Genomic DNA, 16,817 nt, shown 5'->3' on the forward strand with positions numbered 1-16,817 from the left:
AATACAAGGCTGGCCAAAATTTATTCATATTACATCTATGCCTATGCATAACTTTTTTTTTGTTTTTAAATTTTATTTGTAAAAATCCTGCCATAGACAATCTACTGAAAATCTCAGTAAATTGTTTGAAAGTTCTGGGTTTCTAACTTCTGAGTTTGACTAGCAACAAATTCCTGATTGGAAATTGTTCAGTTGTTTTCTTCTGGAAAGAAGTCTCTTTAGTCTGAATATTCCTGATAGGCACTTAATGCTTTTTTTGAGAAGTTTAACAGTCTAGCCTCACTTATCAGGAGTCTCACTTATCAGGTACATTTTCCTGCTCTGTTGTCAACCCTTTCTTCTCAACTCTATGAAGATTATAAACTTTTTTCTTCAACTGAAAATGACAGCAGTTTTTTTTAATATATATTTAGGAGAAGCACCTAATCATTATGTGCTCCAGAGCCAACAATACTCTGTGTATGTCAGTTATGATATTGACCAAGGAATAAACAGTAAGGGCATGCAAGAATTTAGACAGTCCCTTCTTGGAGGGTTTTCCAGGCTTACAGGATTTGTTTTATGGGGGACTTCATACCCCTGTTGAATTCTTACCATTTTGCTGTATCTCCAGATACACTAAACTCATTTGTACCCACTATGGTTGACACAGTTTAGAAATGCAGAATTAAGAAGCCTTATCCCCACTGACAGTGAAGCAAAACTAATCACAGGACCCTCAAAGAAAATACTAATTCAGAAAAAAGACTACCTCAAATGCTTTGTTAATGGACCAGATCCATGAACCGGTAATAAAACAAAAATTCTCAAGTATGAAATTCTATTGTTAAGCAAACATAGGCTTTGAAGCCTTGTATGCCATCATAAAAAAACTGCACTATCTAATTTGATTAAGACACATACATGTGTCAGCATCTGATCATCCTGTACTCATATATTAATGTAGGATTTGTTTCAGTGAGCACAGGATCAAAAATCATGTTTACAAATCATAGAGTAAAGCTTTAAGCATTCAAACTGTGAGTAGTCAATACTGAAATCATCATTTCTACATGGTGCTGTAAGCTTTCTAGGTCTGTGGCCTGAAAAGAAGAATTCACAGATCTATATAAATGCTCACTATCTTTAATAAGAAACTGACATTACGTTTACAAATATTTTTGTTCCTCAAGTTGTGGTCTGTTCACTCCTAGTAGTCCTTAAGAAAAAGGGTCCACAAAACTGTCTTGTTCAGGCCTATTAGGTGTTTTTAACTACTGCCCTTAAAGATGGCCTTAAAACCTTTTGAAGTTTACGTGGTAACTGCGACATTCCAAACTCAATAAATTATAACACTTTACATATAATACTTAACTGCAGTTATGGATTCTTTCATTAATGCCCAATTTTTCAATTAACTGCAAATAACTGCAGTTAAAGTCTTCTTTCTTGACTATGATCTTCTGATTTGCTTTCATAAAATGCCTCTTTTTATTGGAAACTGGTAGGTTCAAATGGCTGAAATAAAACATGGCTTTTATTTATGATCAGAAAGTGCATGCTCATTTGTTTAATGTGATTGCACTTTGCTTGTCAATCCATGTCCTGACTTTATGTATGCTTTGTCCAGGACTAGTTTTAGCTGCTGTCAGCACAAGTGTGGGAAACTAGATGAAATGTCACTGGTTTTGAAGTACCAGAAGGTATTTTTCAGCTCTTTAAATGTGCTGTGGCAGTAGGAAACATAGGATTCAGCTGGAAATAATATTGAGCCAACAGTGGATGAGATAAGGTTATATGACAAATCACTAAAGTACGGAAAAAAATGAAGCAAAGTAGCTCAATTTCTCATTTCCTTTTCCCCTCCTGCAAAAAAAGTCAAAATGATACATGCCAAGCAATAATGAGAAATGTGCATAAGCTCTCATTTTAACTCTGTTGAGAACAAACCGTGAAGGCATTCTCAGTGCTTCTCCCCATACACAAAGCTTGCTTTGAACTCATCATCATCAGTGGCACACACACCAGAGCTGGTGAGCTCAGCAGAAAAGCCTGTGAGTGGAACAATATGCACACCTATTTTTATATTTCTACATGTTTTGGAAGTCACTGTTCCCATGAAATTGTGGAGGGAAGGGAAAGCTACAAACCTTGAGATGTTTCTGAGGGCTGTTGGCTCCAGCTGAGCTTCTAGAGCCAGCATGCTCTGGTCTCACCATGAGCCATCAGAGCCCAATGCTGACTTGACTCCATGAATGGTAAGACTCACCATTTCTCAAATCCCACGTTAAATTCAGAACTCAGCAGCATTCACTTACTAGCAGAGACAGCTCTTAATTTGCCAGATCCTCATTTCCCTTTTTAAAAGATGATGTGGAAAACATACTCTAGTCTTATGGCTTCAGGAGTTCCCAAACGATAGTATTTCTGGGTAAGACACAACATACACTTAATCCTGGTACTTTTTTATTGTTCACACACATTCAGCTCATCAGACACATTTTACTGCTTTTTGGGAAAAAAATCCAGAAACCAAAAAATATACAAGTATAGAGCTGACAATGAAGAAGTGTTCTGGGTGAAATCTCTGACAGATTTAAAATCAAGACACTAAGTCCAACTTTCAGAATGACACAGGGACTCCAATATGTGAATCCCACCAAGTGGCAGAGCTGAATTTTTAATGCCAAACACTGCAGTGACTCTGCAAAGGCTTAATTTTTTTAAAATTTGTTTTTGCTCTTGAAGTGGTTGTAGTGAATCTTGATGACCCAAAGAGGCAGATGTAGCCAAAAAATGCTTATCGTGTCTAAGAAAAGAGAGTGTTCCAAGAAGAGGAAGAGGGGACACAAAGATGAGATTGTACGACATCCATAATCCACCAATTACCAAACTACTTGACAGTGAGTCAGCCATTGGTGTGACTTAGAACAGCCTAAGGGGCTTGCAGTATTTGCTGCCAGCCAGCAGCTCCTAGAAGCCAGTCTAGCAATCACAAACTAGTGCCCCTGTTCTTCTGTCCTCAGGCCATAAACCCTCTCCCAGTCAGCCAAAAGGAGGAGGGGTGGCACTGGTCCAGGTCCAACAGCACCTCTTCTTACCCTGGAGACACTATGAACAAATCTGCAGGGTTTATACAGCTTTGTTCTGCAGAACAGAAACTGAACCTTTGACTCTTGAAGATATCTATCTTCAGACTACACAATCCTCATTCTAAAGATGAAAGGGCTGCTGAGGTACCATTGATTGTTTTGGAAATTATTTTTACCAAAGAATGCTGGTATTTCTCCAGTTTGAATTAACAGCCCTCCAGGGCTGGAGCCAGGAGCCTTTCTCTAATAACAGAACAAAGATATTACTTCTTTCACTTACTCCACAAATCACACAGCTTGATCACTTGGAAAAGAAAAATTGTTGGTACTCATATTTCATTTTAGTGTATATGAAAGCATCCACTTCCTCTGATTTGTAAGTACAATAGTAAGTGTGAATGCTCTGAGAAAAGTCACATCAATCACATAATACATAACAGATAACTCTAGGCCTTAAGCCCATACATGAGGTACAGTTTCTTTCATGATATCAGGAAGCCTAGATTGCTAGTTCACAACTTGTACTGGATTTTCTCATACCTTTTGAATAACCTCACCACTTAATAAAATGCTTCAGAGTAAGTAAAATAATAATAGCTCTCCGCTGTACCTTGTAAAAGGGAGTATTACTTCCTTCACGTGTTTAGCCTATTCCTATACTGATGTGTTTTGGCACTCATTCCTCTACATAACAGCATTATTCAAAATAGCACCTTCTCCATGGCTTTCTTGTATAAACCCACCCTTCCAGCCAGCAATGGCCTATCTACCAAATGACCACATTTGGTACAGAGGACAGGGTGGTATTTTATGCCAGCCATCTGGCACATCATACTTGTTTTGCCTTGACATTAAAATGTTTTCTTTTACAAAGTTCATGACCAAGATGTGCTTCCCTGACTTAGAAATTTTTTGGCATGATCAGTTTACTGAGCTGAGGATAAATCACATGGTCAGGATCGTTCTTAAGCAAAAAGAGGGCACTTCTGGGTGTTTTTTAAAAACAGCCTGTGTCTGCTTCTACCACATGACTGGATCTCTTTACATGGGAAGGTTTCACTTGTAGCAGTCAAGGGTTTCATGAGATGCAGTTACACAAGGATGTGAACACTGGAGTGCTCCAAACAAACAAAACAAAACAAAACAAAACAAAACAAAACAAAACAAAACAAAACAAAACAACCCAACCCCCCCCCCAAAAAAAAACCAACAAAACAAAACAAAACAAAACACAACAAAACAAAACAAAACAAAAAAAGGAAAACCCAAACAAAAATGAACAAACTTAAAGGAGCTACTTGTGCTCTCTGATTAGTCAAGTTTGGCTAAAGGTCCTTAGCAGAGAGTTTTTCAAAGAAAAGAAGCAAAATTTTCAAAGAACTAATTTTCTGTATTTGACTTTACACTTTAGTAGCAACTACTGATTTTTACTCTGGAGACTTTTGGAGCACATATGATCATTACACAATAAAGTTTTGGTGACCATGTCTCTCCAGATGAATTTTATTTCACTCATGGTTTGTCTGAAAGGTACGAGCGCATGTGTGTATTCATGTGTGCACACACCCCCTCTTTTTAGCTTAAGATAACTGTGTGTGAGTCTATCTGTGTATGTGTGAGCAGACATGCATTTGTATGCCTGTGTGTTACATCCAGTTCACTTTGCAGGTTTCGGTTTACAAGACCTCTGGTGGACGATCAGTCTGTCTGGAAGAAAAGTACGCCCACAAACATCACATGGAACTAGCTGGCTTTGGGCACTGGTCCAGGCAGCCTCATTTAAAGCATCAAGATCATAGAAACCTTTGGCTGGAAAATTAGAAAAAGAAAGTATCAGCTTTCATTCTGGAGACCCACATTCAACTCTTCATGGAAAATATTTTCAGGAAATACCTGTTGACTGAGCCTTTCAGTTTAACCAAATCATATTGCTTTTGCAAATGAAAAAGAAAAGAAAGAGGCAAAAGAGTAAAAAATATATTAAAAAGACTCTGTTTTTTGTCCCAGGGGTTGAATTAAATTAACTTCAAACTGAATCATTTTGTATTGTATGAGAGTATAGAGAAAACATCATGCTGTGTGTTATGATCTGCATTCTCAGCTAATTATTAACATCTTTGCATACATACTATTATCAGCAAATTCACTTTTTGGCTTTGCTTCAAGCTCTGTTTAACAAGCATGTGTTATCTGACCATGGCTACGGATGGGAGTGTATAGTACTTGAGAATATGCTCTTTGTCCTGCCCTGAACAAGGGGCCCAATTTTCTTCCTGTTGGAGCCTATGTAAGTTACACTAAAAAGTGGAGTAAATCTTAGATAAGTCTAAAACCTTACAGACAAAACCTACAGTACTTTTAAGCCACAGCTTCCTGTGAGGTCATTGCACTGATGCATCTACTGTCATTCAAACACTAATCGCCTTACTCTCAGTTATTTTCCACTGCGTGAAGAATGACTGCTCTGAAAACTTCAAACACTCAGACGTATTTTCAAGATTTAATTTTAGGGAAAGAAACCCAACAACAAAACAACAACAACAAAACCACCCCAACTTGTTTACTTTGATCTTGAAATGGACTTTCCTTCTGAAATGGATTTTCACATAGTGCTGTTTCAAAATGATTTGCAAAAAGACCAGCAGGTTGCTTAATACATGGATTTAGATCTTAAGGATTTTCTTTTGAAGTGCATGCAGAAAAAAATCCACATGGCTCAAATTGAAGACATATTTGCTTCACCCTTCATATTTGGTATGACAATATAGAAAAAGATTTTTAAATCTGTTTTTTTTTCTTTGAATGGTTAGCAGTGGACAATTTTTAAAAGAAAAGGATTTATGCATTTAAAAATATTCCATGGTTTCTGTCATTGGCACGTGATAGAACTCTTCATTAAAAGCCAATACAATTTTAATATGATTCATATCCAAGAGTTCACATAACCACAGTAAGCCTTAGATCTCTTAATATGCCTGTTCCTAATGTTCTTTCTGTTAGAAGAGCAACCAAGTAGTGTTTCTTTTCTTGGCTGAGACAAATATCCCCTTTGCTTGCAGGAAATGAATGTGTATTTTCTGTACTTTGGAAAGTTTATGGAATATTAAAAAAAAAAAAAAAGGAGAGGGAGAAAGAGAGATGACTTTCTCCTTGCAGGCATGTGTTAGGCATTCCACAAACAAAGCACTGTGTAATGAGGGCAGTGGTTGTCTTCCTGTGACACTTGAGTTTTCAGAAAAAGATTTATGTAAGTTATAAAAAGTTTTATGTAAGCAGTCAATATTTCTGAGCTTTTTTTTAACATTGTCTATTTAATTCAACAACAGGGGTAATCCCTCCCCCCTGAGCTGAGAAACTGTGAGACATGCAGTACATGCATGTGGTCTGAAGGTCAGTTATAGCATTTACCACATGATCAAGAGTAAGTCTTATGGAAAAAGAATAACACTGAGATTATTTTCTCAAGGCCAAGAGTATGAGGCAGCTGCAGGGGGAACAACAATTTTAGCTCAAGCTACAGAACCGATCAGGCTTGCATCAGCAGGAATTTAGGGACAGATTCTGGAAGCAGGTCAGTATCCCCAGAGGAACTGTGGGCATGCAACACCTCACAGGAGATGCGAGGCGCCTGATATGACTCATTGAGTAAATGAGACAACTTTCTGATTCATATCTGGGAGCCTTCTGCTAGATTGTTTTCTCAAAGAGTGGTTGTCTTTCTGCTTCCACTCCTTCAAAATAAGAATAGTGCATTTCAAAATAACCTGATTTGCCTTTTGCATCCTCGTCTTTCACATGGAATTCTCATTTCCTCCATCTGTTTTACCACACAGTGTGTAGTAATTAAAAAGTGCTTAACATCTAAAAAAGAAAATACAATGAAGATGTCTTTTGAACACATCTTTTACTGGATATTCAACTATGCCACTTGGCATCTGTTAACCAAGTTCCAATTTTATATTTTTTGAACTTTGATTATTATTTTGAACATCTGGTTAGTGTTCTCAGTGAGCCTCTCTACTGCATGTCTTCTGAGGACATATTTCTTTGTACTGCTGTAAACTGATCTAGTGTATGACTCTTTCTCAAGTGAGTTGTAGGAGACTTTGTCTACTTTTCCAGACATTATGGGAAGCTGAGGGAAATTGTGGGGAATATAAAAAAATGTGTGTGAATTAAATGACTGTGAGGAAGTGGTCCAAACTTGGCCCAAAGTAGTTCAGACCAGCTGGCAAAGCCAGGGAAAGCATCAAGCAGGAAAGGTGAAATAACTTTATGTGGGAATAGGGAAGTCTTGGGAGCAGCTTCCAGGCAAAGCGTGGATAGGAATTCCTTTTCGTCCTGCAGTGAACATATGACCCTGGGATACATATGACAGGCCATCTCTGTGGGTGCTGGGGATCTTCAGTGTTCATCGATTTGAAGTGGAATCTTAGAAAACAGAGTCCACAGCACAATAATGTAAAACTGGCAAAAAGAAATTGTTTATTTTGTACTACATATGTTTTTCTCCACTGTGTTTATTTTACACTGTCTCATAATGAAAGCTTCTCAGACTTGTAATCTAGAAGGGATCAAAAATATCTACAGGCTGTCAACTGTAGAAGAATCTGGCTGAAGTATCTATACCTATGTTGCCTGAGGGTATTTTATTTTAATGATTCTGTGCCATGTCTGCATGTTATTCTTGCATGTTTTTGCTCGTTTTAAGACATGACTGTCTACAGCATTAAAAGAAGTCAAAAAGTAGTAATGTAGCTGTGAAGCAGGTCGCTAATCTATTTGTGTTTTGGTTCAGGACACATTGGCACACAGAGGGGAATGTCCCAGGAGGCATGTTCCATAGATAATGATTACTTTTACTTTCAAGACCTTGTTTTAAGATTTTCTTCTGCTTCACAGAAGGAAATCTTAAAACAAGATCTTGAAAGTAAACTTGGAGAAAAAAGTACCTGCAAACTGCTTACATATTGCTTTAAAATATCTTTTTTAATTCTTCCCATTTTTTGCTCATCTCTCTTAATTTGGTCTGTAGCTTACCTTGCACAGTTCTGACTTCAGGCTTTTTGGGTTCTGGCCTTCTCAAGTGCTTGGGGAGGTTGTCATTCTCTTGGTGCCATTTTTTCAGGCATTGTGGCTCATGTATACTGATAGATTTTGTTCCATACTCACGGCCACATATGTAGCAAATCACTGTTGGTGGCCGTCTTACCACTTTTGCCTGCAAATAATGGTAAAGAAGAAGAAATATTGTTTTCAATATTAATTTTGAATCAGAATGACTCTGTATGAAAGCAATCATGTAGATAAGGAACCTGGCATCTCTGAAATCTGTGTAACTGTTTATTTCAGTCTGATTTTATTTAGAATCAGTCCTGAGGCTTGTTGTAAAAGATATTGTCTCATTAACTGGGCACCTGGAACAGGCAGGTTTCTTCTGCAGATGCTGGGCTGAAAATTAATGTGCGTGACTAATCAATACTTAGCTGTGTAAAGTTTCATCTCTTTTATTTTCATACCTTCAAGTTCATGAAAATGCTAAGTCTTCACATGCATAAACACCACCTCTGTTCCATCAGCTTACAATGCAGCATCCACCTTAAATGGTTGAAGCCATTTACTTACCAAGCAGAAATAAAATGGAAAGCAGCAACAAAAGCTTAATCAGCCAAACTCTTGATGTCTAGTACAGTAACAGAAAGATTCCATCTTCCGTCAAAACTAAGCTCAAAGTACTGTCTCCAGTCTTAGTATCTCTTAGTTAAGCTAGACAGTGAGGACAGCTTTCCCAAGAGGTCATTGTGGTTCTTTACCCAACTTTTGCCATGGATCAGTTAGCTGATGGAATTCTTGGCCTTCAAAGATTAAAACCAATCCATGATATTTCAGGATAAAGGGTAAAATAGGAACTGCTGTTTGTTTATCCCAAAGGCCTTAGTGTGAACTCTGCCAGTGACTGCAGCAAGGGCAGAACTGGACTCTAAGCAAGTCATTGTTTCCACACTGAATATGTGCTTTTGTTCTCAGAGAAAACTGCTCAACAACAGAAGAAAAAGACTCAACCTCAAACCTCACAAAGACATAATCTAAGGCTGAAAAATGTATAATTACTGTGGTATTGCAGATTATGGACTCAGCTGTGTCCTTAAGCGCGTCTTGGGCTAGGCGTGGTGTCGGTACCAGCCGTGCTCCAGGAAGTAGGATAAAAACATGCTGTAGAGAAGAACTTTGAGGCACACAGATGGATCTCACAACTGCCAGCACTTCCTACACTTCTGACTGCAGAATACCAGTAAGAGATGAGCTATTCCCTGCCCTCCTCAAGTTAGACAGCCATGCCAGACCAAATACAGGAAACCTTTCTCACTCAAACAAGTGTGGTGGGGGTTTCATTTTTTCCTCTGCTGCTGTGTAAGACAAAGCATAACCTGTTCCCGTATTTATGACTCCTTCTGTCAGCCCATCAATGTGTTTACAAAATTCTGGACAGCTCTTCTTGTATTTATGTTACAGCCTGAAAATGTCATTAGTGAACAATCTGCATAAGATTGCATTCCTGTATCACACACGTAATCTCACTTACATGAAAGAAATACTACTCTATAAAGTGTATTTTTTCTGGGAAAAGTTGGACTTCATCTGGAAAGTTCTCACACTGTCTGAAAATATTACATCCAAAGACAGGCTCTCCAAGGACATTTTCATCCTCTTGACTTTCAAATGGAATTTCCTTGCTATCTTTGATAACACAGTATTTTATATAAGCATATTTTCTAATATATACAAAAATACAGCCTCTTCCCATTTTTCAGATGAATACAGCACAGCTGTTTTAAAAACACCTTATAAACTTTTATTATCAAATTTCACTTCTTTTCAAGTCGTGAGCTAGAATTTGTCTGATTTTGAAGTAAGACTCTGGGTCCAGATACAAAGTCTTCTGAAGACACTATACGTTTATTTGTAGGCTCTGGAGAGCTTTAGATAAGGATACTACAATTTAAACTCCTGATGTCAGAGAACTGTTTTTAGTGTGCATGCCTACTGTGGGTATGGTCATACTGTTTTAGAAATGGTTTCTTAAAAATGTGCTAGGTGTAAAATCACTGGGAACACACTTTCCCCACAAGTTCTCATTAGCTAGGTTCCTGCCATTCATTTAAACGGTTACTTAATGGCTGTGAACTAGGAAAGAGCAATTTTACACATTCAGTTTGTAGGGACTCTTCATATATGAACAGAAAAGGAAAAAGAAATCCTAGTACAAATGCAGAAATCTTTTCAAGTAGTAATGTCTGTCTTTTGCAATTTCCACAACTCAAAATAGTACAGAAACAACAGGAGAAAGCAGAATTAATTAAAAGGAATCAGGTCACTCTTAGGATAGAATTACTTTTATTCCAGAAAAATACTGAGATTGACCCATCACCACACATACAATTATATGCATAAATTCTTCTCTGTACACGTTTAAAACCTGAAAGAGATTAACCTAACAATTGGTAGTAACAGATTTTTCTTTTTTTAACTGTGGAATCCAAGATATGATAAGCTTTATTTGGAATTTCTACAGCTGATGATATTTACCCTTCATTTCTTTTTTATTTTCAGTGTGCCTATCCCAAATGTCACATCTGGAGGCCTGCAGTTTGAAACTAAACTATTTTTGGAAACACCACAATTTTCCAACCCAAACTACTCACAGGCCAGTGGCTAGGCTGTCTGTTCACTGCTTTGTTTTTAACTTTCAAAAAGGGTTGTAGGGAAGGTCTGTTCCTGAGGATATGTGTTATTATAAAAATACCTACAAATACCTAACAGTGTAGTTAGGCTTTCCTCTGGTGTCTCAGTATTTTCTTTTTTACTCCAAGACTGCTAACTATGTCTGCGTGACTATGAATGAAGTTATTTAGCTCAGAGGGCCATGCAACTATGTATTTTCAATAGACCTGACATTACTTAAGGTTAGCCCCAGGCTGCTGCTATGGTGTTACCTGAGGTCAAATCCTTCCATACTGCACAAAGCTTTTTATTTCTTCTTAAGTACACACAATAAGACTGAATCCCAAACTCTCCTACATAAATATTTATCATCGAGGACTACACACAGCTCTGCTCTTCTTATTTGTTTAATTATCCATGTATTTTAATGGGAAGAGGAAAGGCATTCTGCTCTAGGATGGAGCTCTTGTCATAGACTTGAATTGCCCAAGGATTAGAGGCTCAGGAAAAGATTGGTACAAGCACTTAGCAGCAGCATTCTATGAAAGCAGGCCTTTCCACACATTTCTTCTCTGCCAAGTAAATAATACATTTTGCGCATGGATCATGGACAAGGTATAGCATGGTTCCCATGACTATCCAAAGCTGCATTTCACAGCCTACACAATCTTTCAGACACAACAGCACTCATGTTAGGATCATATGCCTGTGTAGAAAATTTCCCTGAACAACAAGGTAATTCTGCAAGATGATACATATAATTAAAAATATTACTCCACTGGAGCATGAAATATCCCATTTTGCTCCCGATGTGCTTTCTCTTTAAATTAAGTCAGTACAATGAATATGGCATCCATGTGCAAGTAAAGGATGGAAGCCCAGTCATTCCCAATGAAAATACTCAGTAAGTTTCATTCGAAGCATCCACTCACTGTCCTTTCTCATCTAACTTTCCATATTTGCAAATTTATTTGTCAGTATTCTCCCAGGAAGGTGTTCAAAACCACTGCAAGGAGGCAAAAAAGGCTCATCATTGACTTTCCACCTTCAGTAGAACTACACTGCACCTGAAGAAGTCTTCCCTTTACCAAGATGCTAAATGACTTCATGCTAGAGCAAAATATAACATCAAAGTTCTTGCTACACAAATTTTCAAATTTACACTGTGTTAAAATGCATTACAATTCAGTAAAAGAAGATCAGTGAATCTTTTTAGGTAGTTAACCAGATAAGAAGAAAACAGCAGATGGCAGCACCATCTAATAGGCTTTTAAGATCAGCGTTATCTATTGTCAAAAATTCCGTAAGTCATATACACACAGCAAGTTATTGATGCTCACTTACGTGTATCACAAATTTTTGTCTATGAAACAATAGAACACAGACTCTGTTTTAGTGCAAGTCTGAGTTTCAGTAGCTGCAGACACCACTTGCATTGTTTGGGATAGAACAGTAGAATCCAAAGCAGAATTTCTGAGCTGATGTGACCCTTGAGAGTCTCTAGGCACAGGCTGTTGTTTTACACAGCCAGACATGATTAACTCAAATGCCTTCATTGATTCTGAGAGCAAGGGCAGGTACTGGAAGAGATAGCTTACAGAGGCTGTTCAGTCTCCACCTCTAAAGACATTTAAAGCAGAACTGAAAAAGAGTTTGTCAGTAATGATACTGGCCTAGTTGACGCCACACTTGGTAAAGGAGAGAGAACTACGGGGCACACAGGCAGAGGCATACAGGGTGAAGTGCTTGCAGTTATGAAGTTAAAATGCACTTTACATGGTGTACCACTAAATCAGTCAAAACTTTATTTTAAAAATGAGGAAAATACAGCTTTTTCATTTAGGCCATCTTTCATTGCCTAAATTTATTTGACACTACTTCTCTTAAATACATGTACATAAAGGCTGGGCAGGGTTTTTTTCAGTTACTGCTTTCCTCTGATGTTCTGCTGAATCAGGACTTTAAACAAGTACTCAAATAATGCACTGTCACGGTAAGTCTGTTAGATAAGGCATGGACTGCCCCAAATGTTTTCCAGCCAGGACCAAAACAGTAGCCATTTCACTCCATCACTAGTGAAGCACTATTTTTTAACAGAATTAATAAGCAGCTGGTAAGGTGAGCAAAATTAAAACCATATGCTGGAAAAAGAGGAAGACTTTAGCAGAGACGTAGACCTTGTCCCTGTTCATAACTAATCTGAAATTACTGTATAATAGTGCTTTAATTAGCACTTTTCCACACTCTTCAATGTGTGGACCTTTCAAAATTCTCTCTCACTGAGAATTTAAACCTACAGGAAAGTGGCTTCCTTTGACGACTTCTTATAAGCTGTCTGTGAGTCCTGAAGAACCCCTTGGATCACAGGATATTTCTTTCAATCTTCCCATCCCATCTGTGCCTTAAATGCGTAACTCTGTACTAAAGAACAACATTAAAAATAATGCAGTAATAGACCTCAGAGAGGTGAAATCCATCATTCTTTCTTGAAAGTCATTGTTAACAATAAAGTCCTTCTGAGTCAATTACAAACTGGAAGCTGTACAGCCTCATTAGTTCTGCTGCAACTGATGAACTGTAACTGCTTGGAAGTAAATGAGGAAACCTGTTGTTCACACAGAAGGAAGAACAGATTTAAGCAGACTTCATTTTGGCTCTGCAGAGCTTACAGAAGTAAAAAGTGGTAATAATATTGTTGTTCAACTAGTCAGCAGATGTGAGTGAATCCACAAAGGGAACAAATACGTTGTGCAAATGGGTAACATTTTTTAGTCACTGTCAGTGCCAAACCACACTCTAAACTTTTTTTTTTTTAATGATATAATAACTATAGAAAATCACCCTCTCTTTTCTAATCTGCAGAATTATGTATGATAGATTAAACTCTCACCCACGCCTTTCACTGAACAATCACCTCTAGAGCAATGACAGTTCTTTGGGAAGGAGCACAATGTAGTGTAAACAGCATCACATTTCCTATATCTATAAATGCAGGTGTGCAGCCTGTGGATTACTTAAAATTTGCTGATAAAAGGCCTGTGTAGTAACCTTTATTTGCCAAAATACATTAATTAGTGGCCTCATAGAGCATAATAAAAAAAGGTCTCATGAAGTCTTTAGTCTCATTTGAGCTGGGGTAATGCTATCATCTTAATTTTACTCAGCAGCTGGTAAACTAACATGTTACATACTTTGACTTCTAAAGCATCTTAAGAAATGCTCTGCATAGCATTTCTTTGGCAACAGAGAGCTAAATCCCATTTTCTAAAGTAATGTAGGCAACCAGGATTCCAACTTGGATTTGAAAAAAAAAAAAAAAAAGGCCATTGAATTTGGACACTGGGCCTAAATTTAGACATCTATCTTACAAAACTCCTGGCCAAAAGACAGCTTGTGCAGAAACAAATGCTGAAAAAAATATCCCATTTTCCAAAACACTGTGTAGCTTTTGGATAATGTGAATCAGCTTCTTTATTCTTGGATCCTGAATCAAATTCAGTGGAAAAAAAATGTGCAGTCTTATTTATTTTCTTGCTGTTATACCCAGAATTGCTGCCTTTGAACATGCAGTCCTCAATAAACTCATATTGCATGCCAAGGTTAAAAATAACAGTAAAATATGAAAATCATGCTTTGAAGTGCTGGATGCTTGCAGGACAATGAAACATTGCATTTCATGTTAACTACATAAAAATACCTAACATCTCCTAAAACATATGACATCCAAACCTTGCCTAAGCTGCTCAACAGAATCTCCTAGGGAACTATATCAAACAATTTTCCCTCTTGGGGGTATAACTCTCTAAGGACAACAAAGAACCCAACTACTCCCATGCAAAAGAAAAATCAAAATAAATAGGAATAAATAGTTTCCCTTATTCCCTTCCCAGTATTTCCCTTTTCCTTATCCTCTATTTAGCAGAGAAACATTTGCATGGAGCTAAAAGGTTCCTCTGAAGAAAAGTGATTTGAAATTTGATGGCAAGCCAGTTTCCCCTGCAGTGCCAAGAATCAAGATGCATCCACACCCTTTCATACAGCACATGCTTAGCAATTTACCTCGTCTGGTACAGCTGATGCAGCCCTGCTGGTTCCTTGACGAGCCTTAGATGATGGTTCACCACCTGCTGAGCCAGTTCCAGATCTTGGTGCTTTAGCAGATTTACCAGCAGCAGCGCTTGGCAGCCTTGCAGTACTGCTGCCTCCTTTGCAGCACCTTTCATGCACAGGGAGACGATCAGGAAAAAAGGTTCGGCCACAGTTTCTACAGGGTACGAGCTGGGCTTGAGCACTATAATAAGCTGCTTCATTTTCATCTGCAAGTGTATAGTTACCAGTACCAGTAAGGATCTCAGGTTTCCTGGGCTCTGGCCTTCTAAGGCGCTTAGGTAGCTGATTGTTCTCAATGCGCCACTTCTCTAGGCACTTGGGTTCATGTATAGCAATAGAATGTGACCCAAATTCTCTGCCACAGATATAGCATACCTTGAAGACAGGTTTTCTTGCGAAGGGTGCTTGAGACATGTCTGAAGAATTTGACTGTTGTTGTTGCAATGCCTGGTCACCTTTCCCGGGATTCAGCTTCTAGATGTACTACTTCAGGAAAAATTCTGGGAAGATCTGGCACATTAGACGGTGAAACCTGCACTAAAGGCAAGGTGCTAGAGATACTAATAGTGGCTTCTTCACCACTGGCTAGAACACTACAAGTTTTGTTCACACTCTTTTTCTTGACATTTGTTTCCATTAAGGGTATCACATTTCAGGAAACTTCTCTCTCTCTACGCATAAAGAGCTTGGCAAAGTCTGTTATTCAGAATGATTCTACATCTTCTTAATCCATTTTCATGGGCCAAAATATATTAGGGACTTCAAAGCTGAACCTAATGGCTGTTTCAGTAGAGAAAGGGGGTTTCTGTGTGTTTTCCTTTTGTCTTTTGTTCTTACACAACCCTAAAACAAATGAAATTAGTATAAATTAATAAATGTGTTCTCTCTAGTTAAAATTACCAACCACTGGTTTTTCAAAAGGCACAATTAACCTTACTAATCTGTTGTATTTTTAAATAGCAGATAAATAACATCAAATATATTCTTATCCATAGTGATCAGCTGAACAACGTAAATCTGAAATTCTGGTCCGAGAGTGTGATAAAAATAGGGTAAAAATTCGTGTATAAAATAATAATTCGATGTATAATGAAACAAAGCTAAAGTAAAATTGTAAAATCCAGTAGAAGGGTAACCGTTCTCTCTCAGCCTGCTAATCTCAGTTGCAAAGACAGGACGAAGATCATCAACTTAGACAAAGACACTGGCCAACCCTGATAAGAATCACTTCCTCGCCAAGGCAAGGAGAAATTCCTTCCTGACGACGATGCCAATCTCATCAACCTTCTGGTGCCACAAGCGGAATGAAATCAACATAAGACAGACTCTTGGAATTGACATAAGAAAGGAGCCTTCCCGGAATGAGACAACTAGACTTGATGAGATCCGGGAGGGCCATCGAAAAGAAATCCGGACTATTCAACTCACCTTGGACACCTAAACTGCCTAAGGGCAGAAAAATCCTATAAAACGGTGGACTGAGAGCTGCACCGGCGTGGACTAGGGCGTCTTGTACATCGGTGCGGACCTCTATCCACCCAGCGCGGCGCTGACAATTTCCTATTTTTGTGGTTTTTCTCTTTTTCAGGTGCTCGATATTCTGTTGTTAATAAATTGTCATTTATTAACCTGAAATTTGCCTTTGCATTTATAACAGAGAGGAAGCAAAATCATGAAGGACATGAAAGAAGATGGGTTTACACAAACTGAAGCTGATGACATGTAAGTGGTTTGATGTATTCCAAAATGCTTTATTTTCAGTTACTAATAGAACTGGTATTTCTGGCAGTTTTCAATTTATAAGCCTTTGAAGCTGACACTTAAACATCATTTCCCTGTCTCCGGAGACATAAGAAAAGGTCCCTCAGTAGAGAGATGTCAATGTCCAATCTATAAAGGACAGTCAGAAAGGAA

General features: G+C 38.0%; 1 protein-coding gene across 1 annotated transcript; it reads right to left on the minus strand.

Moving 5' to 3' along the window:
• Positions 1 to 4,728: 4,728 nt before the first annotated feature.
• On the minus strand, positions 4,729 to 15,540 carry ZNF475 (zinc finger protein 475; the record flags this gene model as incomplete). The annotated part of the gene is given in 4 exon segments (XM_083883183.1): positions 4,729 to 4,880; positions 8,112 to 8,292; positions 14,853 to 15,371; positions 15,373 to 15,540. Coding segments are annotated over 4 exon segments (1,020 nt in total).
• Between the last annotated feature and the right edge of the window lie 1,277 nt (positions 15,541 to 16,817).

This window comes from Zosterops lateralis (genome assembly GCF_965231275.1).
Source record: "Zosterops lateralis genome assembly, chromosome: Z".
In the NCBI taxonomy this organism is placed as follows: Eukaryota; Metazoa; Chordata; class Aves; order Passeriformes; family Zosteropidae; genus Zosterops; species Zosterops lateralis.